Here is a 25,513-nt window from a genome sequence, read left to right on the forward strand (position 1 = left end):
CTTTTTTTTAATTTTAGGTGTTGCAAATTTTTACAGTAAATGATTTGCCCCCAAGAAATATGTTTCTCTCGACAGCTCTGCTAATTACTGCCAAATTTTGAGTTAGAGATTTAAACTTGACATTCGTCTTCGACGTGTAGGTAGTGTTTTATTCTGGAGCGAGAAGCTGACGCAATGTCGGGTAATATAAAAAAAGGCGCCGTGAATTCCGGGAGAGGACGAGGAGTTGACGCCACCTGACAATTATCCCCAACGTGACATATACTCGCAGGCCTTTTTTTTTTACACGCACGAAGGGCGCGCGTACTTTGTTTAGATACATCATCTGTACATCCCCACCCCCCTCACCTAAATGTTCCTAGTCTACTCTTCCCCCCTCACCGGGCCACACCTCCTACACGAGCAAAGCCGGTCCCGCGCGATTAGCGGTCGCGCCGGCGCACTCATTGGCCCCGTGGCGCGAGGGGGAAGAGGGGAAGTAGGGGTGGGTAGGGGTGGAAGAGGAGCAGGGGAAGGGGAAGCCCGCCTGACAGCTCCCGACTAGACGCCGTCGTGTTTAGTACACGCGCGGACCGCAAGGAAGGCGGTCAGGCCAGAAGGACAGCACGCGACGTGTGAAGAAGGGGAGAGGCGCACACGCACTCCCGCGGAGACCAGCGGGATCCCTCGTCGCAGATAGGAGCCCCGGAGAGAGAGACACACATTCGAGACACCATGGCGGTGCCGTTCAACCTGCCGCGCGCCGACGAGGACGACTATCAGCTCATACATGAGCTGCTCATGACGGTGCAGCGCGCCGTCTACCAGATAATCTTCCGCAGGAGGAGCGCCCCTCAGCATCAGCCGCCACCTCCGAACCCACAACGTAAGTACTTTCTAGTTTTTTTTTAAACTATTACCCCCCCCCCCCCCCCCCCCAAGAGTTGGCCCCCATTGGACGAGTTCCGTCAACCGATGCAAGTCGCAACACGTGTTCGGTGACCGGGGAAAAAAAAGTGACGTTTGCTGCAGGCGACCGCGGACTCAAACCACACGAAAGAGACACTCGTTAGAATATATACTTACGTTTCCATCCTTAATCCACGCAAGAAAACACAACAAACGGGAACTGGCCATTATTATATTTTCTTTTCATCTTATCGCGTTATCGGCTTGGCGTTACAGCAATTTTAACTTGGAAGTGAAGCGATCGGAAAACATGTTACTACTTGTGTGTTTTTTTTTCGTATGGTGTAGGTGGATGGTAGCTCGGTCTCAGCCCATGTTTGTTATTTTAATTTCTTGTCATTACTTTTATTCGAGGGAATTTCCGGTGGATTGTTCCCGTTAGCTCTCTTGAATTTTATGTTTTGTCTCAAATTTTGTCAACAGACATCTAATACATAGCGGCAGAATTTGCGCAAATGTTTTACGTGACATTTCACAGCCCGAACGTATCTGATTGAAGGAATGTTACCCGACAACATACTAAATGTGGCTACATCAGTTAAAGTTGACAGGAAAATTCCACAAATCAGAGAATGGACCTAAAAAACGAGTAACCTACCCAGCGTTTGACACCGAGCCTTAAACCAGATGTTTTAAAATTTTCACGTGTAACAATGACAAGCAAGATACATCGGAAATAAGCCTCTAGGCAGGATAATTATTTTCCTTTCGCTTCCCAAGTTTCACTGATTCCCGTTGTAGTGTTGGTAGCATCTGGCTGTTTGTAAACAACCGTCAGGAAGTCACGCTGTCTGCTTGCTGTTAATAGGTTGGGTTTTCATTTTCTTTCGACTCGCGAATGACACGTGCGGTTAAAATTTGCTAAATAATGTGTACAATAAAACTAGAAGATTGAAAAATTAGGAGTTGTCTGTTCTAAGACAGAAATATAGACTTTGCCACGATGTAACTAGTCTCAAATTCGAAAGTTTTCGAAAGTTGTACCAATGGTCTACGGATCCTTCTGCCACTTTTTTCCTGTCAACCGTGATTGTAAACAACTTCATGTAGTTCTCAGAGATCGTAAACAATCATCATGCGTTTCGTTGCAAGTGACAGTTTGGTAATGGCTCTTATTATTGGTAATCCTTTTGACAAGCGTAAAATTTGAGACAAGTTACAAGAGACATACACTAAACCTCGTAGAGATTACAGCAACTATGTCTTTAGGGGTTTCACAATTTATAATTTATTTCATACGGTCTGTACACATTCTACTTAAGCTGACTTTGTTAGATAAAGATATAGTTCTTTAACAGTAATTTTTATGCAATCCGGCCAATAATTATGAATCCTCTCCCCGCGACTATACAGTAAATAATTTTTGTACGACAGATTAGGCGTTGAGAAAACATTTGGTAATGCTTTGCTGTTGAATATAATAAAATAATGCGTACTTTTTGGTTGGTTCTACGCCAGTGTGTAAGTAAATGAACACTAGTCTACTTCAAGTGTTGGAGAAAAAAAATATTTCAGCGATATGTTTCGACAGGATTTTACTAATCAAACTTAAAAAAAAAAAATAACGAATTATATTTTTTTTACTTGACGCGCAAAAAAAAAAAAGCGGCTACAAGTGGAATAAATTGAACTCATAACATTAGTCTAAACGTCTTATTTTCCAATATAATTGTCTAACACTTGTGACATTGAGGACACATCTAGTGCATTGTTGAGGTGTTGATATTCAGTAGAAATGTATCACGTCAGATTATCAATACGGTGTTTGTTTGATGTTTGAGTTCACCCTGCTGGGCGCTAAGGGCGACACTGACTGGCGCCTTTTCGCCTCTAAAGGACTTCAAGCGACAAATACTATCATTTTACGGTGAAATAATGAAAATACAGGCTTGCTGTAAGGTCCTTATACTACTAACAATAAATACTGTGCGCCAAACGTTTTTGAAAGCACATGTTTCATTTTGTATTAGCTGTTCAAAAAAATATATAAAAAACAGTACAATAAAACGAAACCTGTATAAATTGGCTTGGTGTCTCTTGAATAACTGTCGTAATGAGAAAACCTGTCTGAATTCTTGAACGGTTTGTTTGTAATCACGTGGAGTTCTGTACGCCGTTTGGCGGTCCAGCTAGGCGCTCGCAGTACAAGCGCGCGTCTAGAGGTTTTGTTTACGAAAGTGCGTGTTATATAGAGTACCACTAGTAAAAAACTGAATGTGACCAAGTTTACATCAGCTGATTTTGAAAATGCTGTCCCCAAATAATATAATTTTCGTTAATTTTTATCGGCTTATTTTATGTGCATAGTGAGCAACAAGCGAAGCATAGATTCTATGTAATAAAACAAGATTTATATAACTAGGATACGTAAATAATTCAATTAACAAGAATGTGGAAACAACTTTCAAGGATTTAACAACATTACGAACTAAAAACACAAAATAATGTATAGTAAAAAAAATTGCATAGATAAAGATACTGAACATAATATTATCTTATTTTAAAATAAAACTTAACTATAAACAATATTGATTATTCGGAACCAGTTTATTTAGGAAAAAATCGTATGTAATATATCTAATAGGTACGTACTATAATCTATAGTAGTATTTAAAAACTATAGTAACATTGTAAATGCTAGTAATAATTAAAATAATAAAAAAGTCTATACCTAAGAGAATAATGCCTTCCACACTTGTGACACCACAGCTGTGGCAGTAGGGGCGACGCGCTGTTATCGCGGACAGACGCGCGACGCGGCTAGACGGAGAGATAACGCGCGCTGTCCCGTCGTTCCCCGTTCTTCGTTTGTTGATGCGCGAGGACAGCTGTCTCGTCGCAGCCTCGACAACTCTCGCTGTCTTGTCCGACTGGTCCCCTGCAGTGACACGTGTCCTTTACCGATGCAGCATTAAGGACCCCGCCTACCCGGACACACATGCGGTGTGGTGATTTTCAGGGGAAACAACGCGATTTGAAAACTGCTCAAATAATTCGAGTGCGCTCTGTTTGCGAAAACCGTTTAAGAATACGTCGAGGACGGGTGCGTAGTTCTGTTTCGGCATTTCGTTTTCAAACGGTATTTTTAGAAGACTGTAAATGGATAAAACGAGAGTTTTTAGAGAAATGTCTAGACATGAAACATCCGGTACAGATTCTCGAAAGCACTCAAGGGACTTGCGTTATACGTTTGTCTGAATTTCTTTACCATATATAGTTGTGTTTACCGCTCAGATCCCATAGTTAACGCACGACGAGAAAACCGCGCGCCGTTTTGGAGTCTTGTACTTAGAGTCGATAACCGCGCTAGAAGCACCGTCTCACTAACACAAGTTCACCACTGATTAATAAGGCGGGCCCTTTACCGAAGGATTATTTTGTTCCGATGTTGCATTAAGTGAGAAAGTAGCCGTGAAGTAATATCAGAATCGTTTCGACTCTTAACACAACTAGGGTGTTAACAAAAAACGTGTTTTTGAAAGGTAAATTGCTTTCGTTTACAAACATTACGCTTTCTTTTTTCAGCACATCTTCAATTTTCACACGGCAAGAGACAGTAAAAGATAATCAGAAATGGGTGTATAAAACAGGTTGAATGCTAAACGACAAATATATATACTAAAACATAGCGCCACAAGCCAATCAAAAGCCACAACGATGCATGTAAGGACGCGAGCGACTCTTACATTCACGAAAGGCTGCATCGGGGATTCTGTTAATAATTGTGTTAACTGCATTCGGAAGGTCAACAAATATGCTGACAACCTTTAAGACTCGGGACTCACGAGTCGAATTGATTATTTTATTTTCTTGACATTAGAGTTAGGAGATTTTCCTGTGGATTTATTCCCGGAATTTGTTGTTAGGTCACAAATGTTTTCACCAAACATTTACTAAACGTTATTTTCGATCTATAAAAAGTCACGAACATTTTTGCAGAAATCAGTTTATGTAATGTAAATATAATGCATATTAATAGAAATAGCCGAACTTCGGTAATCTGAAAAACTGCTTAGTCTGTAACTGAAAGTCAAAAAGAACTAAGGTTCCAATAAAACTGCAGTGATACTAATTAACACTTATAAAAATATTTCTAAAAATTACAAGAATTGAATGTTTGACAATGTACTTAATTAATTATTACTAAACTACAAGTCAATTGGTTATAAAAATTTAAATTTATTGCTAATCTCTATCTTAAAGACAAGTCACGCCAGCACCTCAGAAAAATGGACCTAATAAAATAAGTTGTGTAATCACACTTATTAAATAGTTACGTAATATCACGCACAATTATGTAATTTAAGTTTATTTTAAGAATGCTTTTACTTACTCTGAAAAATTCGTTAATCCTAAAAGGGTCTGGCCATAAACAAATCGGATTATCAAGACTCCACTGTGTTAACAAAAAAAGAGAGATTAATCTTAAAAAGAAAAATCGCTATCGGAACCCATACATAATAAAACCAACAAATAATATTTTTAAGAAGTTAGAACTGGCTAACTGGCAATTTTAATCTAGTAAAACTGCCTTGTGTGATGTATTTGGCTATTGAAATTTTACTGTTTCTTAGCAAAATACTAAGATATGTATATACTGTGCGTGCAAGCTGTGCAGTTGAAATATTTGGTATCAAAATCTGAAACACTTTGTTGCCAAATAATTGTAGAAGTAGTAGCTAATTAATGGTATGACCCTGTCTGTAGAAAAGTGTAGTGAATTTTCAGTGAATTCGTGGTACTTTTTATCATGCTTAAGAGATGTGTCATATTTGTATGGTAAGTTTCTCTTACAAGTGTGTATGTTAATTATTTCCATTAGGTACATGTTTAAATTTTTTTCCAATTAAAAATATTATGTACAACCAAACTATCGTTATATTGTAAGATATAGTCGGTTGTATAGGTACTTGAGTGCTAGTTATGTAAAATTTATTATTAATATTTTTTTGCTCGTATTTACTAAATGTTGAAGTACATTAAGCCAATTAAAAAAAATTCAGTGTAGGCCACTGAAATGAAAAGTAAACATGGGCCTAACTCAGGGGCGCATATGTGTAGGATTCTCAATCCGCGGATATGTGGCCAAAGGGCTTTACGCGTGGGAGGTTGACCGACACAAATAATCTCTGGATAGTGTGTATGCTGAGTGAGGAAGATGTTATTTCAAGATAGTGAGCGGGTCAGCTTCTGTTGCAGCCAGTAACACAAGATTTATTTACGCTCCTTGATTTGTCTACCGTGTTCATTCTGTTTTGCCGCGGTACAGTGGGCACAACGCACACATACAGTTGGCGAAGTGTAAAATTATTTTCGATCGGGTTGTCTTCAGTTTGCTTGCAATATTAATTAAATGACCTGTAAGTACAACGATACGAAATCTTGCGTAAGAAATAGGGGTGTTTATCGCTGAACATGCACATAATAAATGGGGAGCTTAAAAATTATTTGCTAGGCGACGTATTAAATATACGCCGAGTTAAATTTAGTTTGGAGTTAGAAATATAAGAAAATATTTGTTAAGCTCATCGATACTTGCCACTTTTTTATTTCATCTATTTATTTAAAAATTCAATTTACGTAAAAGGAATGTGCTAAATTTGTACAGGAAATTATAGAACGACATTAATATGCCCAAAAGTGGAAAGAATAGTATCAAAAAGTGGACAGGCTAACAAAGGTTAGACAAATTTATATTTAATATACGGTTTGTGACATCTATCGCATGTGAAAAACAAAGTAATTTGGCAAATAATTATTTCCAATTATAATTTTTTAAAAATTTCTCATTGTTCTCATGATTCACAAGACCAACATTTGTAAATCTATTCTGTATCCAGCCTTTAAAATTGCTCAAAAAATTAACAGAACTCATCACTGTAAAAACTATATACCTAATTTTTTTTTTCTTTAACAAGGATAGACCTTGGAAACTCTGTTGTCAACGATAATCACTTGTAAAATTGCAAGGCAGAGCTTTTTGCTATTTGCAATTTTACGAAGCACTGCGTTGCAATTTTCAAGTGATATCATTTGCAGCTGAGTTTTCAAGAATTTTCCTTGTAAAAAGTAAAAAAGGTATTCACAGTGCAATAGTGCTCCTTTATTTCCAAATGTGTGTGTCTTGCACTGCGCATATTCTGCGTACTTCACTTTTTCTCAAGCAGAAAGATCTTTCAGTGTGTTCAGCAGAATGAAGAATTGCTTAGATAAACAATAGATAAACGAAGACTTACTGATCTGTGTAAATGATGCATTAAAATAAGACTTCCGAGGCCATTTAATTATATTTCTATTATTGAAACGTTCGCTGAAGTGAAAGCGCGAAAAAACTAATTTGAAATGATTGATTTTTAATATATTCTGTATCAAATAGGTTATATTTTAAGTTGTTCAGTATTACGTAAATTGTTAATTTTCAACAAGAAAAGTTTTGTATTTTTTTTAAAAGGTATAAAGGGTTGAAAATCGTGTTTTATTGGGGGGGCACATTTTAAAACTTTTCTTAAAATGCTGTTGAAAATAACTTTCTGTTGTCCTAATTAAACATCATATGTTACATATTTGCAGAATTTTGAATTTTTTTAAATAGTAAGGGGTTTGAAGAGGTATAACAGTAATAGGTAGGGGGCCCGACGAAATTAGGACCCTGTGTCCTTAAATGGCCCTGCGGCCCGCTGCAAGTGGTTTGAACACCACACAGAAAAAAAAAGTACGTTTACAAAAGATTCCTCGATCTCACGCTAAGCTGCTTGCAATTAAATAAAAAAAAAACGTCGGGGAATAAATATTAGTGAATGAAGTCCGGGAACATGGGATATAGCTGTAGTTAACTTTCCGATGCTCGGCGCTCTTTATGCAAGTTGAAAATGCAGATTATTTGCAATTAGTTGTGAAGTTTGTGTATATATATATATATATATAGCCTATATAAGTTTTTTTTCCACATGTAGGTAATTTTCGCGAAAAAAATCTGAAAGTTTACTAGTCTGCAACAAGGTTGTGCTCGAGCCAGCGGCTTGGTCCTCGCAACTGGCAGCCGTCTGCAAGAGAAGGCGTTGCTTCGGCGTAAAATTGTTCAGATCTTGCGCTGACAGCGGACGTGGACGTGAGCGTAACTTCGACAAGTCACGCAACACAGATGATGCTACAATTATACGTTAAACAAACACACACACACACACACACCAAAAGCAGTTCCAGATGAACAAAAAACATGGGGTGTGGGGGAAGGGAGATAGATAGCACCTAGTTATAGAATTTCTTTTTGGACGGTATATATATTTGTTTGCCTAAATAATTTAATTCAAGTGTTAAAACTTTTCTTTCGTCAGAAATTGTATGAATCTTTTAAAAGTTCAGTATTTGAGACCGAAAGAAGAGGCGCGGTTGCTGAGTGGTTGGATTCAGCGGGAGGAAAGCGTGGCGGACGTTGCCGTGCCCGACAGGGGCGGGGCAGGGCAGGCTGGTCACGGGAAGCCCGGCTCGGGCACTCGCCGCCGTGCTGGGCGGGGTCAGCGACCAAACAGCCGCCACTTAGCGTCGCCGCCGCCACGCGGAGGAGGAGGGACTGCTGTTTGCGCCCCCGGTTAGCCGCGCGCCAGAGGAGAAGAGCAAACACGGCGAGGCACCCACCTCGAGGACTCCTGTGGTACCACCGGCCCGGCGCCCGGTCCCGACTGCTCGGTCTGGACACACGATCAGTCTTGTGCTTGCTGTTGCTGTCGGACGTACCGTTTCATCGTAGAACGTGGCAGAGACTTCGGATGTTGCAGTTGCATTCGCTCCTTTGGTTTGGGAAAAGGAAAAGAAAGTCGCAAAACTACCAAACAGTATACACAGAGATGTCTGCCACGACACTCAACTGATGGACTGATTGTTGGGACTGGCGAGACGCTGTTCCCTCACACGACAGTTCGGACTCCGCACTCGGCCAATCACACGATGCGCACTGTTAAAAATGTTCACCTTCAGTTTACGGAGAACGCTGGTTACAAATTATCCAGGGATCTTCGTAAATCTACGGTTATCTTCGAAAATTCACGGACACTGAGTTAGCTTACTTTGAACGTGAAACAAAATGAATGTTCTTGGCGTATTAAGGGAACATTCAAAAACTGATTATGTATTACAGAAAGAACGCTCTTATTTTATCCACGTAATTGATCACCTTTGTTGAGAACGAAACGCACAACTCGGAAATCGAAATACGGCGTGGTTTCTACGAAGATTCCGTTATTTGAAATTCGTTTATTTGCTTTAAAAATAACGTCAATTTACTGTAATTTCTAGCATTGTGCAGAGCTTCAGAATGAGATTCGTGAGTGTTGGTTTGAATCCCTGTAAAAGCAATCTCATATGTGCTACTTGTCTGCGATGCCTGTTCGCCAGTGTTGGCCAACTACTTTGTTCGCCCGTTGGCAGTGCGGTGTGTAGACGTGTTCTTACTGTATTATTGCACGCAGCAGTGATGCGAATAGATAATTTTTTAGTAGTGTCTTACGTCTCACGGTCTTGCACCGAGTCTTAAGTGACTTTTACAGAAGATTCCAAAACATGATTGCACCGATTTGCTGCTCATAAAATTATGCTATGCTCAGGCAGAGCCAAGATTTTTAGTATTAAAAGATATAAATAGTTTGTTGACAAAAACGGTTGAAACCACGATGTAATCTCTTAGTTATTTCTCCTTGTAAGTAAAATTTAATATTATGATAACATGTTCTTAATGAAATACAAGAAAATGTTAATAATTGTTTCAGATACAATAAAAAAAATTTCACTCAATACATTATAAAGTTATATTTAAAACTTTTGCGCTCTGTGGAGTAAATCTGGCAACAGAGTACACTGAAACAAGAACAGCGCTAATGGCAGATATCGTTCATTAGAAAGAGAGAGTAAATGCCCATTTAAATACACCCTGCAAACTCAGAATGAAACACGCTATAACTATAACCTAGGGGTCCAGAATTTCAAACAAGGAGTTAGGAATTGTCAGGCATGCTTTGACGACGTTGAAGTCACCTTTTAACCTTACCATTGCCATACTGTTCCACGCAAATCATTGCGGAAACGGTGTTTCATAACGTCTCATGATGGTTAGTGAGAATGAATTAGAATCTCCGACGTTAAAAACAAAAAAGTATTTTAAAATTGCTTAGCCAACATGGTGCAAAAAGTAGCCGGAAAAAAAAACTGCTTCACACATTTACCATGTAATCATGCAGATGTGACCACCCCCTGCTCTCAACCAATAGGTAGAGAAGCTAAATATCGTCGCTTAGCAAACAAAACCACCTGACATTTTAAACGAAATTTATTTTATGTGACAACGCATTCTAGCGGACGTCTCGCACACCAATACAATATTTACGGCAAAAATATTTGAGATAGCAGCACAGAAATGAAACCGCCTGAATACACAAAGTGTTGGTTACCCTTGATATATACTCGTATCTAGTAAAAAAAATCATTCAAAATGTTGTTTTAAATATACAGTATACGTAGGTACTCGAAAACAAGCAGTTTTGTGACACTTCCGTAAAGTTATTAAAAAAACGTAGGTATATTTGGTGGTATTTGATAGCTAAGCGAATTACAGTCCGATGTAAGGATGTAGATTCGTCCTCGTTTTTCGTTAAGTCGGTGCGGATGTTTACGTGACGTGGCCCACTCGGGGGAACGTCTTATTTCGCCACTGACTGGCAACCGATCCCCCCCCTCAGACTTTCTCACTCTCTCCTCTCTCCCTCCTTCCTTTACTCTCGTCCCCCGCTCCGACCCAATCGGCGGGGCCGTTAAACCCTTAGCACCTTGAACTGGGTCATTGGCAGTCCCCGCCTCCGTCCCCGGCCAATAGGAGCGGCCGCCACGTCATCGTCCCCCCTCCTGCCCCTTCACAAGCTAAACCAAACCCACGCTTCGACGGGCCGGGGCCAAAAACTCTTCCGCAAGTCATCCTCCGGTGCCGTCAGAGGACAGCCGGCAGTCCGGCCGAAATGGAAAGTTCGCGCGTTGTCTCGCACTTGAGGAAGTGACTCCCGGAACAGTTTCGCTCAAAATGCCCGGTATTTCAGCCGGTGTTACCAATGAAACCCATACTAAAACCGCAGTAAATATGTATATATACATAAAAATAGATGTATATATGTGTGTGTGTGTGTGTGAGAGAGATTGATAAACGCCGACACCGTATGACCGATCATCATGAAAGTTGGCACATGGAACAGATTTTTATGCTATCCATTTTTTTTTGTAATTTTGGATCGATGCAGCACATAAATTCTATACCGTTCAACCAATTGTCATGGATAAATTTATTTTTATAACAGAAAATCATAAGTCATAGATAGGGCCAAGCAGATTTTGCGAAAAGATTTCGAGACTAGCTGAAAGTTAAAACGCTGTAGCATCGTCTGTCTTCATTTACTGGGTAATTTCCTTTGAGGTACATGTCGATTGTTACAACACCAATCGCAATAATTCAGTGTAGAAGCAAACACGTCCTGAATGGCTCGGTAAAATAAGGCAACGACTTCTCTCGCAGACGGACGCCAATCACAAGGAAGAAACCATAGGTGCGAGTATACCTTGTTGCAGTCCATTAGGCGTTCAAATCTTTTCACGAAAAATACCTGCCCCTAGTCTTAGACATACAAACAGTGGTGTCATTTCTCTATGTCCGTCACACGGTCATACACATAGTAAGGCCTGGCAACTTCCTATCCTCCTTGGTGAGCCCCGTCCGCTTAGTGGAGCTCGCGGTGGCTAGCGAACTATAGCGGCGCTAATAATAGTTTAGTTATGAACTTCATCAATAGATGGCGTTGCCTTGAATTTTAAATGCTATTTCGTTTGGTGCATCCGTCACGTCTTGCCTGGAGCTTTACTAGGATCTCGATATTTTGTTTTCGGATAGATTTTTGTTATCTCTTTCTCCAACAATTGACTTTGCATTTGTTTTGGATTAAAATAATTTGGTTGTTTACCAATCCAGATAATCAAAAATATAATCATTAGGTAATTAAATAATAGTAATTGTTTTTGCCCTACCCATTTTGCTTTAACTTGCGGACAATATATAAATTTCTGTACTGCAGCTAGTAGTTTATAAAAGTTTAGCCTATTCATATTTCCAGCCTAGCATGAATTGTGATTTTGAAAACTTTTATTATACAGTTTGTAGTTATTCTTCTGTTTGTTATGTATCATTTGCCATTTAACCATTTTTTAGAACTAAGTTACTTAATCATAAAAAAATTGGTCTTCACGAAACCCTAGAAAGCTCAATTTTGTAGAATTTGTGGAAAAACCATTTTAATTGATTTAAGAATCCGGTTCTGAACATTAAGAGTTTTACGACAATGGACATGCATAAAGATGGAAGGTTTTTTAATTCATGAAATTGTACATTACCTATTTAAGTTCCCAAAACATGTAAATAAACCGTTATTAAATTGTTAAGACATTTTTAAACAGTATTGCTGTATTACAATTTCATTAAAAAAAATAAGTAAAAATACTTTTTATCGAAGCAAATTTTTTTTGGATACTTTTCCCCTTACGACTCTGTTTATTCGTAGTTAATCTTGGCTACTAGTTTAAAAAGAAATTGATTGTTCAGCTACATATATTTGAACGGTGTATTCTACTGGTTACTGGCAGATAGAAAGAGGCCTGGCAAGAACTTCAAAGTGTGCAGGTTAGCTGGAACACGATGTACGCTGAGTCATTGCGGTTGGATTGGGTTTTGCTTCCTGGCAAGCGGTAGTTTTCCCAGACACCGAAGCCACTGGAACCGGCCATTTCATTCCGGCGGCTTCCTGTCCTGTGTTCAATGTCATTTCTACGAAGCACATCACCACCCAGCCCCATGTTACGTTTGTATTATTGGTACAAATGTTGTTTTTTCTACTATTTCAGCCTAACAAGCTTTTTTTTTTAAATTTGTAACAATTTTGAAAATCAGCCTTTTTGCAATTTGAGTAGTTTCTATTAAAACATTAATTTAAGTGCAACGTTCTAGAGTTAAGTGTTGAAAAAATTACGACTGCTTGCAACAACGAAACTGCTTGGCTTGCGATCGCAAACGTTTTTATTGCATTTGACAAATTCTTTGGAACTATTGATATAATGTTGATACGTTCTTTTTTAAGTGACATTTTTTTTTTGTAATTTATGTCACATTAAATTTATAAATTATTTTTTTAGAGGAAATTTCTTTATATCAGAGGGCTTTTTGGGAAACAACTTTCAGGCAAGCTCATGCTTATTACGTACAGCTATGCCCGAGAGGATAATTGATTCAATGACTCCATGATTAAGAGTCGGAGGCGTAGGCCAACGAGAAACCTAAGATTCATTGACTCTGAGTCAGACACCCGAATAACTCGTTTTCCCCCATCTTCGACTTTATTTTTTCTGTTACAAAAGTAATAGTAATTTATTATCCGTTATCAAATTGAAAGCATCGCAAAGAATAGTTCCTCATTTCGTTTTCTAGAATGGTTATTATTCGCACGCCTGTGTGACTGTTATCAAAATGAATCGTGGGTTGAGCGAGGAAAGTGTAATTAAAATAGCTACTCCTTAATAATGCAAATATATAATTTTTCATAAAAAAAGATTTTTTTTTTATATTCTGACCACGAATTTGCACGAGCGAGAGACGAACTTCGGGTTTGTTCGGAGGTCAGCTTCTCCTGACCAACAACGGGAATCATATGACTCACAAATCCTTTCATGCACGCCCGAATACTTGCCTTCGGAGATCTTCGGGATGTTTTGAGCTTCACATGTAGGTAACTAACCGTTTCAACGTTTGCCTGCGCGAGTCCCTTCTGTGCTTGCAAACTACTTGCCTCAATAATGACAGGGACCTTGAAATCAGAACCTGTCACGAAGCAACAGGTATCAAGTGACGCAACCAAGATACTTGCTGCAATTTTGAAATCATTATTTTTCCCTTTTTTAATGGCTTAAGTATCCTTGTTACGTCACATGACACTTTTATGTCGCGTTTTTCCAACTTAAGAAACAAATCCCGAAGTTACCCGTATACAAGTATTCGGACTTGTACGAAAGGATTTGTGCATTTTAGGCTTCAAAACTACACAAGAAACACAAGTTGCAAAATATAAGGAAATAACATTTTAGAGTACCGATTTATAAACTACGCAAGGCGCCATAGCGCAACGCAAGTCTTGTTCAACTTCCAACTTTCTTGAGTTTTAGCTTCCCAATGATTGAAGAGAAGTGTTCCGAAAACTTTTAAAGACTCAGGCATTATGTGCATAGAGGATATATACATAATGTTAACACTTGTTAAACTTTCTCACAGTGATAAAAATAACTTTTAAAATCAAATTGTTGACAGTTTATCTTGTTTCGTGATAAATATGTCAAAAGAGGCTCGGAATAAAAATTAGTTTTTTTATATTTTACATTATTAAGTAAAAGGGTTGGTGACGTGTTGCGACATCGTGCTTTATAACACAATGGCTGTATCCGAATACATAGGGATGCGTCCTTAGCACACACATCCCTACATCCCTTAGCAAATGCAGCCACAATGTAGAGGACGCATTTCTAATGGATGGATAGTATCCGAATACTTTTACTACTAGCACCACCTGTTGACTGTCAGTCGTACTAATGTTCACGCAGCCATTTTGTGTAGGAATATCTACGAATATTCAGCAAAACGTAAATAATAAATACCTACCAATTAAAAAATAATGTAACGTGTATGTTATAGATGTTAGCGATCCAAATAAAATACATTTTATAAATTGTAAACTTTAAAAATACTTATGAGTTTTGAATTATCCTTTAAGTTTAAATTCGTATTTTTATTATATTTATTAACGTCTTCATTTGTCTCTGTTTAAGTTATCACTTTCGCTTATAATGTTTTAAACAAATATTATGCTGAAAATCTGAAGTAGGTAATATTATACACAAACAAAATAAAACCCGATTCCGAAGCTAATGGATGTAGGGACGCGTTAGTGGATGCGAGTGTCGCATCCCTAGAAATCTCGAATTAGTGGATGCGTGAAGGGATGCATCGGCATCCCTTGTGAGAATTCGGATTCAACACAAAGATGGCCGCGTCCACTACGATGCACTTTTAGTGGATCCCTTAGCTAAGGGATCCATTAGGCCAGTATTCGGATACAGCCAATGTGAATTTTCTTGCTTCTGTTTCCTTTTGCGCTGTTGCGTCGTTGTGTTTTGCACGTCTTTTGCAAACCTAGCCCCAATATGAGTGCACAATGGAAGAAAATAACTGTAACAGTACGTCATTCGCACAAGATTTATTATCATGTTTTCGAACGAACTGGTTCACAATCGCGCATAGGACGGTCGTATGCACTGGAGACAGCTCGTGCTTATGGAAGATAAATTAATATATTTTATTTCTGTTACGGACGCATGACGCAAAAACCGATAAGAATAGAGTAGGAATCAATTTTGGCGGGACTAGAGAACTTTTTATATTTATCAATCATATTGTGGCAAGGAAATTGTCAAGATATTACAATGCAATTTCTGCTTTAAAAATTAATTAATGCTTTTACTTATGTCACTAACAAAAATTGTGAATAAAAAAGTCTCATGGTCAGAATGGTTAACAAATAATTTTATATACTATTTAAGTTATTTATATGTTGAAAAACTGTGCTCACAAATTGCTGGTCACATGTCACAGGATAATCATATGGTAGTTAATATAAGTACTTACTAACACTGCCAGCAGATGTCGAATACACCGCGAAATTTCATTGGCTGAAATCAAACAGTAAGATTTCATTTGGAAACTGACTTCGCAGAAGTTGTGTGCGTAGTTATGTGCATGGCCTGCTGTGCAATCGCTTTTTTTTTTAAATTGTGATTCCAGCCGTACCACGAATGTACGAGTGTATCGAAATTACATCAGATTTTTTTTTTTAAACTGGAAAATATTACACGAGCTAAGGCAATGTGGTAGGATTGGTGGTGGGGGTTCGAGGGGAGAGGAGATCTTGTAGTTGTGTGTCAGTGGGAGGCGGAGCGGTCATTGCCTTCGACGTAGCCGGGGCCTGTCCGAACCCGCCCGGACCTGTGCCACGCTTCTTGCGGGGCCGCCCGAGGAAAGAAAAAAAAAACGAACACTCCCACCGCTCGGCGTACCATAACCACGGCCCACGTACCCCAATATTGTTGTTTGTACCGTTACATTGGTGTACGTACCATTATCGAGTCTCGTGTGCTACATATAACGTAATGAAGTACTCATGGTCATCGTGCGCAGTAGACATTTTTAAAACCTGTCTTCTAAAGACTTATTTACCAATAGTATTGTCATGTCAGACGGAAGTTGGAGCGTCTTAGAATTTATAAAATCTCTTGTAAATCCATATATTCCAAGTTTAAGTAGTCACGTTTTGCTTCCTCATTACTAGTGCATTTAAAAATGTTCTTTGTCAAATTAGGACGTTAATTTAACATTTATACAAGAAAAAGAAAATAAAGTCTTTTGATGCAACCGTTAATCAAACAGGTCCATATGAATTTGTTAACGCCAGCTGAATTTGACAATTCTGTTAACAAATATCATCCAATAATGGTCTCGTGCACAGAAGAAAAGTTTAGAATTACAACTACTCATCCTTTATTAGGTCTATGATCGTGGTAGGCTAGAGTATCGTTATTTGACTGCCACTAAAATAATTTAAGCTTCAGATATTGTATTAATTTTGCTAGAAATAGTGTTTAAGACTTTAATTAATGTTGTCAGTATTTTTAAGTTTTTTTAGCCTGTTTACATGTAAAATTGTTTAAACATATTTCCATAAGCCCAAACCAGGCCATATATATATATGTTTTTATCTATAAAAAACATTACAAAAATAATATTTTAAAAACATCTAAGATATTAAAACATGAATCTGCATTGCATATTTTATTTTGTCTAATATATCAGAAAAACACGCTATCTATTCATTTGCAACAATTTTGGAACATCTACTTCTACCACTTCTAGTGAACTATATTAAGTGTGTGTGCGTAGGTGGATTTCAAAACTGTCCTTACACAAAAAAAAAAAATAGAGTTTGCTGTGGATTAAGATTCAGTGGGCATTCCTTCATCTACTACTCTTCATGATATTGGTTAAAACTTCTCTTTTCTCTTTTCTATGTAAGCATCAAAATATTAGGTTTTGTTTTTCAGAACTTTCGTTATACTAACACACGGTTACAACAAAATTCACAATTTTCACAAATTTAATATAGTTTTCAAAACTTTACTTTTCGGCGTATCTGTACATATATAAACTAGAAAATGTGTTTTCAGATCTATCCATACCCAATAAATGCGTTTTCTCACAGTAGTTTTTAATGAAAGTATACACTATGTTCATTTTGACAAAAAAAAAATTCTTCCGAAATCTTTTTTATCCATGGTTATGAATAAAAACTATTAAATGTTTCAAAACCGAAATAATAGGTACATGATATTTATTTTGCATAAATGGGTTTTGAATGAATACTAACAGTAAGGAACACCTCACAAATTATTATTTATTACAAGTTTTTTTTGTTACATAAAAATTGCATAACATTGGATAAGGAGTGTTTGTGTAATTTATTTACTCTATAATAATAATTTGCAGTTTAAATACGTTTTAAAACAATATTTAAAAAAAAACAATATTATATATCACTACTTCACGAGCTGTTGTCAGAAACGTACCGTAGCTATCCCCGATGTACCACTTATCTCGGTGGGTCCCGTACCGCAACGAAGCGCCGACAACCCACGACGTCACCGCGACCAGTATGCCTCGCGCGGCCCGCGAGCTCGCTTCGTGTGATTGGTGCTTCGCTTCATCCTCCGTCCAATCGCGGTGCGCGCCAAGGGAGCGGGGTTCGCACGCACGCGAGATCTCGCAGCTGCAGTTTCCACGCGTCCGGTAGCCGAGGAGGTGCTAGGGTTTCCACACGAAGGCGTGCTCTCAAAAACCCCGTGTCTCTTTCGTCGATCGACGACACGCGTCTAGCCCAGGGGTGGATCCAGATTGATGGTCAGGCCAAATTAAAATTTATAATACAATTGTAGCACAATTAGAATTGAAATATTCAGTACATGCTATTTGTGGTTCAGAAACGTCCTGTTATCTATAGCACTGCATTAAAATACTTTGGTAAGTTTGGAAAACTATGATTAGGAATTAGGGGAGATTACAAAAAAAAATGTTTACTATGGACCATCCTCTGGATCCGCTAATAATCTAGCCAAGCGATTTACAATTGACTTCATCCGTCCGTCAAGAATATTTTTCCAAATAAGTGCTGCCAACAGTCCATTTTTTTCTTTCGGTTATTTGTACAGATGTTGTTTGCTGTTTATGTCGTGTTTTTGTACTTATCAGCATTTCTTCGGAAACGTTCGGAGTCGTGATTAAATTGTTAGGACGCGAGTTTTAAGAACCGTAATGTCGTTAAACAAAACATCTGAACGACCTACACAAATTACCACAGGCCTGTGTTCTGCGGTAACTATAGACCTCCGCTGTCAAAACTAGCACTGTAAACCTTCCGTCCGTCAAAAGTTACGAGCTTGCCAGATAGAATTTTTCGCGCCATCCGATTGGCAGCAGGTCGTGTGACTGACGGACGGATGCCGGACGGACGGACGAAGGCGACGGGCTTTCGCGTCTGAACTCCTCTGAAGTATACACTCGTGCGTACTTCCCTCTGCGAGAGGCATCACGAGGGCTGACCGAACTGGAAGTGAAGTCTGAAGGTATGTAGTAAACGAATCTGTGTACTTCTTACGTACTTCAGGTAAAGAAACATCGCCATTTCAAAAACCATTTTATAGGTTACATTGTATAAAATATCAGGTAATATGAGATTCGTGAATTATTTACTCTTAATTTGATACTGGTACTAACTAATCAAATGAAAAAATGCTAAGACATGTTAAGAAAGATAATTCAACATATACTTTTACATAGGCTATATAGCTACCGTAAATTACGAAACCAAGGTAGAATGTTAAAGTAGGAGGCCATAAATTCGCTTGACAGTAAATAACCAAAATAGAAACCAATTTCTATTTTCAGCATAATATTGACTGGGGAATAAAATCCAAAGACCACTTCAACTGGCTAAAACAGTTTGGAAGACCAATAATTGTACACATCTGAAATGCTCTAGTACACCACAGGGACTAGTAATGCGTGCGGGGTGCAAGTAAATAACATTAACCTGAGTTTATTTTTCGGGCTAAAGGCAATTATGAAAAATTCCTTCCATTATAGGATAGAGGTATTAATCTATATTTAGGTGTCCGTTCCAAACTTGGAGGTAGGTATTATGGGAGTTAATGTGTGCAATCTTTGTCTTGTTATTACTTAAAGTAATTTTTAGTTATAATTAAGTTTAACGCCAATTCCTGGCATATATATTATCATTTTTGTTACTTTAACTTCAGAAAAGACACCCACTACATATTTTTTATAATTTACCTCCATTATTATAAATTTGAAGTCTCTTTATTTATAAATTTACTCAAAATAAACAAACTTGTGCTCTTTAAACGCCAATTCTATTAGTTAGTTAAATATCTTGAAATGAACCTGCTAGGAAGAATCGTAAAAATGATATATTGAAGTAAATATTGCTGCAAAAACAAGTGAATATAAAGTTAACATAATTTAACAACACAAAGCAAGGACAAGGGTTAAATTTCATAACAAAAAAAAAACATTGCTCCAATTATCAATAAATTAAATGGCATAACTGAAACATTTGCCAGATTATAAGCGTCGACACCATTCACTTTTAAGTTGATATTTAAATTTTCACTTTTGAATAATGCGTAAAATTCTACTTCTGTAGTCCCAAAACGTCAGACGTTTCCTCAATTGTTCACTGTTAAAAATTTTCATCTTCAATCTGCAAAGAATGTTGGTTATCAATTATCCAGGGATCTTCGTAAATTTACGGATATCTTCGCAAATTTGCGATTAACCAGTTCACTTACTTTGAACATGAATTTTAAAAAAATTCTGTATACTATGAAAACATTCAAAAACTAGGTAAGTCTACAAAAAAAAAACTCTTATTTTGTCCACGTGTGTGTTCACCTTTTGTTTAGAACAAATAATACAACTCGGGAAGTCAAAATACAGTTTTTTTTATACGAAGATTAAGTTATTTTAAATTACAAAGAACAAAAGAACACTTCGCAATTCTATGTTAAAAAACCCGTAAATGTACTGTAATTTCTTACAATGTATCTGGAAACAGCTATAATTCTAAATTTGCTTGTGCGTTTTGCTTCGTGGTTGTTCGGGTGAATTCGCGTGTGGTTAAACGACGGGGCCGAATTCGCGTTTAACGCGCGTCTTGTAAAAAGAAATGTTTTAATTACCGTGTCTCTCTCGCGTGTAATGGCTGTGTTTGCTCGCTGACGTATGACGCGTGAAGAAGGGGCATGCTCAGGCAACCCGTGTATACCGGGCCGTAGAGCTTGTTGCATACCGTCAGATTTTCAGGCGAACTCAGAGACGCGAAACTACCATTCCGTAGCATTACAGGAAATATGTGAGAATATCGAGCCAAGAGTTATTTGTGCCTAGATTAAAATACGTTCAGTGCAATCGCATTTGCAAGTCACTTATTTAAGTGAATTTGTAATACATCCTAAAAGTCAATATTACAAAAATAAAATTTATCTTTTAATTTTAAAAATAGTTAAATAACCATCAGTAGTATCAGTATATATTTTTGTAAATTTCATTTTATAATCTGTCTCCTAGCTCAAATTTGGTGACCCATAGGATTGTAAAATTAACTTAAATTGTAGAATAAGATTTAACTCTAAAAATTAATTGATTTTAATTTTGTGACAATTAGTAAATAGTTATTGTAGAATACAATCTACTTAAAGTAAAAAAAAAAATAGATTATTTTAAATAATTTAAATTAACTTCACTCTTATCTTACAATAGAAAATGAAGCATACCTTCGTAAAACGTACTTTGATTTTATTTTTAGATGTTAGCTTTATCAGTACAAAAAAATTTAAATAAATAAATTTTCTTATTGAATAAATCATATTATGTCTGTCAACTAAGAGAAAAATGCTAGGCAACTATGCATTTTCCAGTTAAAAGTCATTTTTTAATGAATACAAGAATTTTTTTTTTTAATAAATTAGATTATGAGGAAAAATCGCAACACGATGTGCGATGTCCATTAAGTGATAAAACAAAGGAAATTAAAAGAAAAAAAGGGGTACGAAAATACAATATCTTAACATGGCGAATGAGGTCGAACCTTAAGGCGAAGAATGAAAAAATTAAGGTACTCCTCACACCCAGATAGCCCCTAATGCTGATTGGCCGAGCGAACGTGTCGCGTGTTTGAAGGATCAGCAGATCTTAGCCACGAAGTGTCACGCGAGCACTTGTACACCGCTGGGTTCCCAGTCTCCCCAGCTGCCGCCAAGCAAGTGTGACGCGTGCAGTTGTTCGCGAGCGCCGTGCGGGAGGACACGCGGGCAGGTCGCCCAGACACGGACTGTACCCGCTGTGTTCACTCGGCGGTAACATCGCTCGGGCCGGCTTGGCCGAGGGCCCTTTGTTCCGCATGCGCGCTGTTCCAAGGCCGCGCGAGTGCAGCGGCTACCTCCCTCGCCCCTCGTCATTCGCTCCAGGCCTGGCCGCTGTCTTCGACTCTCCCTCTCTTCCACGACTGACATCTACGTGGCCGCGCGAGCAGCAGCTGTGCCTGCCGCGCGATGCATTTCCGGGTTGCTTGCTTGTTCGGCCGGGGGGGGGGGGGGGGGCCTTGATGGCTTGACAGCGGCGGGGAAGGGGTGAGGTATACTTCTCTCTCTCTCTCCCTCTCTGATGCGAGCGGCGCGTGCATTTACGGTCAGGGTCAACTCCGACACGCGCACTCCTCGCCTGCTTCTTCCCCCACCTCCCCTCCTCCTTCTCCTTCTCTTTCCTACTCTCGCCCGACTTTTCCCCCCACCTCCTTCCCCGCCCCACACTCTTCAACCACTCCGTGATCGTGACCAGCTTCATTTGCGGTAACGTCCGTGACGCGTGCTAGTGGAGCACCGCGTGGCCGGTTCCCGCACAACTAACGATTATAGCTGGACTGGCAAAAGAGTATTTACAAGTTAAAAAAAAAAATGTATTTTTTTTCAGGAGGTATTTTTTTTTGATTTTTACATTATATTGTAATATGTTTTCTATAATTTTTGTTCGGTGTAATTAAAAAAAAAAACATTTGCAATATTTGACACAGATTACTCTTAAATTTATGAATTAATATAAAATCAATATAGTATAAAATAAAATTGCTCATTTTAACTAAAATTGTTTTGCTTAAATAACTAGTAGGGGATGATTTACGCGATAATTTAATGCAATTCAGAGAAGATAATTATTTACATCATTTGGAGCAAAAAAAAAGTTAAATAAACTTGGGTCCTATCTTCAATATTGACGGAGTAAGTCGAAACATTAGAAAATTTACGAATGTAATTTATTTATTTCGCTGTGATTTTTTGTGCCATACAAAGTGTCTAAGGAAATTATAGGACGACACATTATACATAAAACAACAGGTAACATATAAGTACATAAAAACAGAAAAAACACATTAACACGAGACATACATGATACATATGAATACATAAATTACGACAAAACACGAAACAACACACACATAGATATAGATTTACAAAGTTAATATGAACTGTTTTGTTACTCTTTGTTTTCATAAAACTCTTGAACATAAAGTTAAATGGTGTATCTAAAATAAATATGTATATTATAAAAGTTTTAAAATATTTTAATGCTCAAGATTTTTACCAATGGATAGTTCTAGATTATTACAAAAGGAGTTATAATATTTTACACATATATTCAACAAGTTGTTATGTTTACAAATGGTTTTAAAAGTGTCACGTATTCTATGATTGAAAGTGGGAATTTCTTAAACAAATCTGAAATATTATGTCCGAACAATCAAACTATGATAAAAAAAGTTTATAAAAATAGTACATGTTTGTTTGAACGTGTAATGAATAGAAAATGCATATTGAATTTAGATACGTAAGTAGCGTACTAAAAGGACTGTCAAAAGCCTGAAAATGTTCAAATCAGAATTTATGAACTTTTTCTGGATATTATACATTCTATTTGAAAAATAGCTAGTTATCGAATTACAAATTACAGAACAATATTCTAATTAGGATCTAATGGAGGTGAAGAATAAGCAACGTGTGTAATCAGGTGTTGATGCAGAGAACGTTATAAATTTTATAAGACCTAAATTTATTAATGTGCTGCTGATACATGTTGGTAAAAATAAAGCTTGGTATCCAAAATGACTCTCAGTTTTTAAATGTAGTCAACAAGTTTAATGTTATTACTTACTATCTAATAATTTTGTTTAGGTAAGTGAGTTTTTCTACAAAAGGTTAAACAAAATTATTTTATCATAATTGAGAAACGTTTGATTATTAGTGCAGCAAGTCTAAACACCTGAATATAACTTTAAAGAGCTTCACAATTATATTTTCTAGCTATGATTTTATACAATATTATGTCAATAGAATAATATTTTAGATTGTTTTTTACATTCGTAATATATTTCATAAACATATTAAATCGTATTGGAGAAAAATTACCACTTTGCGACGAAAATGATGTATTAATACTTTGATTATAGTGCATTTGCAAATTTAACTGAAAAGCATCTGTTTGCAAGATATTTTAAAGAACCATTCTACGTTTTACTTGTAGAGACCTAAATTGGATACTTTTTTTAGTAATAAGGATATAATTTTCATATTTCTAACTTCAAAAATCACAAGTTTTTTAAAATCAAAATGTAATAAGTAGGCACACAAATCACAAGCCAAGAAGTCAAATATAAATATTGCGTGAAGTTTTTAAAATCAAAATTACAACGCAAAATCTGTAAATCCGTAAATCCGTAAATCCTAGGCAAATAAATTCAATGTTAGTTTGTATTCGTAAAATCGTTTAATTCTGTCACTAATGTAAACTTACGAAAATACTTCCGTCAGTGAGGTAAAAAAAAAAACTGCGCTATCTATTGGTTCTTTGGTATTCTGCGCCATGATGATCGTGTCACTAAGGTAGACATCCGAAAAGTTCTCTGAGCGCCTTTTGAAAATCAACTAATGAAGCTCAGTCTTTTGAATTTTCTACGAACTGTACAAATCTGAGAAGAATCTAAAACTTCAAATAAGGATATATTTTATCCGTGCGCGATTTTTATGAAATAAGCCAACATGTTGCCCTAAAATGCGCTCACGTTACCTGTGAAAACCCTTGTACTTTTGGAGAATAACGAGTTCAAACGTACAGACAAAGTTTTTAAAATATAGTTTTATTGTATTCTGTTACACTTACATCACCCGTAATCAGTTTTAGCCAAATATTTTCAGTGCACAAACACGATGGTTATACAGTTTTATTATATTATGAATACTTATATGAAATATTTGGCTCCAAATTAATGTAAATAACAAGGCCTGTGAGTGGCGGTGTAGTTTTTTTAATCATTTTATTTATTGGAATCAACAACGTGGCTATCACCCCTGAGAAAAAAAAGCTTGGGTTTGTTTAGCCTATCATGCACACATACCAAATAACAACACACAACTACTAGCAGTGTAAAGGTTAGACAAATTATCGACCCAAATAAATCTCTTAGCAAGTATTTTAAAATGTTAAGATAGAATAAACCATGACTTGATGTAGGCTTTTGGACATACGCCATTGCTTAGCGTATGTCCAAAAGCCTACATCAAGTCATTCACTCCCATTGCACAAATCTTTCAAAGATAATAAGAATAAACCATACATAAACCACGCTCACAATATGAACAGTGAAAGAAAAATATTTGTGGCCACCCTTTCCATAATATTAATACAACTGTTAAAAATGATGCCTAGTCTGATGGTAGTAAAATATCGGATTATTTAGAATGGTTCACTACATTCATCGAGGTAATTATAATTACGAGGGGCGGATTGAATGGTTACAGAAAACGTGAGCACCTCGAGAATACCCACAGACCAATGGCAACGTCCGTTACGTTTTCACTTACGAAAAATCCGTGTTATAACCCGCATCGTCTTGGAGGGAGGCGAATGGCTCCTAAGATTGCTTGCTACTTCTTGAGTGGTGCATAAAGTCAATTTTTTCGTGAATATAGGTACAACTCTACATTTAATGAGTTCTACCGAAAGCACCGTGCCTTTTGTAGTGAACTTCGTAAATAAGCACTCTTGTCGTTGACAGCAGTTAATTTTCACAATTTCATTCGCAAATGGCGAGTTAAAGATTGCGTTAGTTGAAAAAGACTAGAATTTTAATTATGATCAGGGATTTTACACTCGTGGAGAATTTCCCTTCTGAGTTTAGGGCCGGGTGTTGTGTGTCTTTTCATCTTTTTACTGCAGAAGGCAATGTTGTACCACTTCAGAATTAACTAGTCTAGTATACGCCTGTCT

General features: G+C 37.3%; 1 protein-coding gene across 2 annotated transcripts in view; it reads left to right on the forward strand.

Moving 5' to 3' along the window:
- Positions 1–575: 575 nt before the first annotated feature.
- LOC134527608 (uncharacterized) overlaps positions 576–25,513 on the forward strand; it is a 74,190-nt gene continuing 49,252 nt past the window's right edge. For both annotated transcript variants that reach the window (XM_063360447.1, XM_063360448.1), the window contains exon 1: positions 576–865. In XM_063360447.1, the coding sequence (XP_063216517.1) occupies positions 715–865 (151 nt within the window). In that variant the 5' untranslated portion in view covers positions 576–714. The remainder of the gene's footprint in view (positions 866–25,513) is intronic.

Source organism: Bacillus rossius, chromosome 1, assembly GCF_032445375.1.
Source record: "Bacillus rossius redtenbacheri isolate Brsri chromosome 1, Brsri_v3, whole genome shotgun sequence".
NCBI classification, from domain to species: domain Eukaryota; kingdom Metazoa; phylum Arthropoda; class Insecta; order Phasmatodea; family Bacillidae; genus Bacillus; species Bacillus rossius.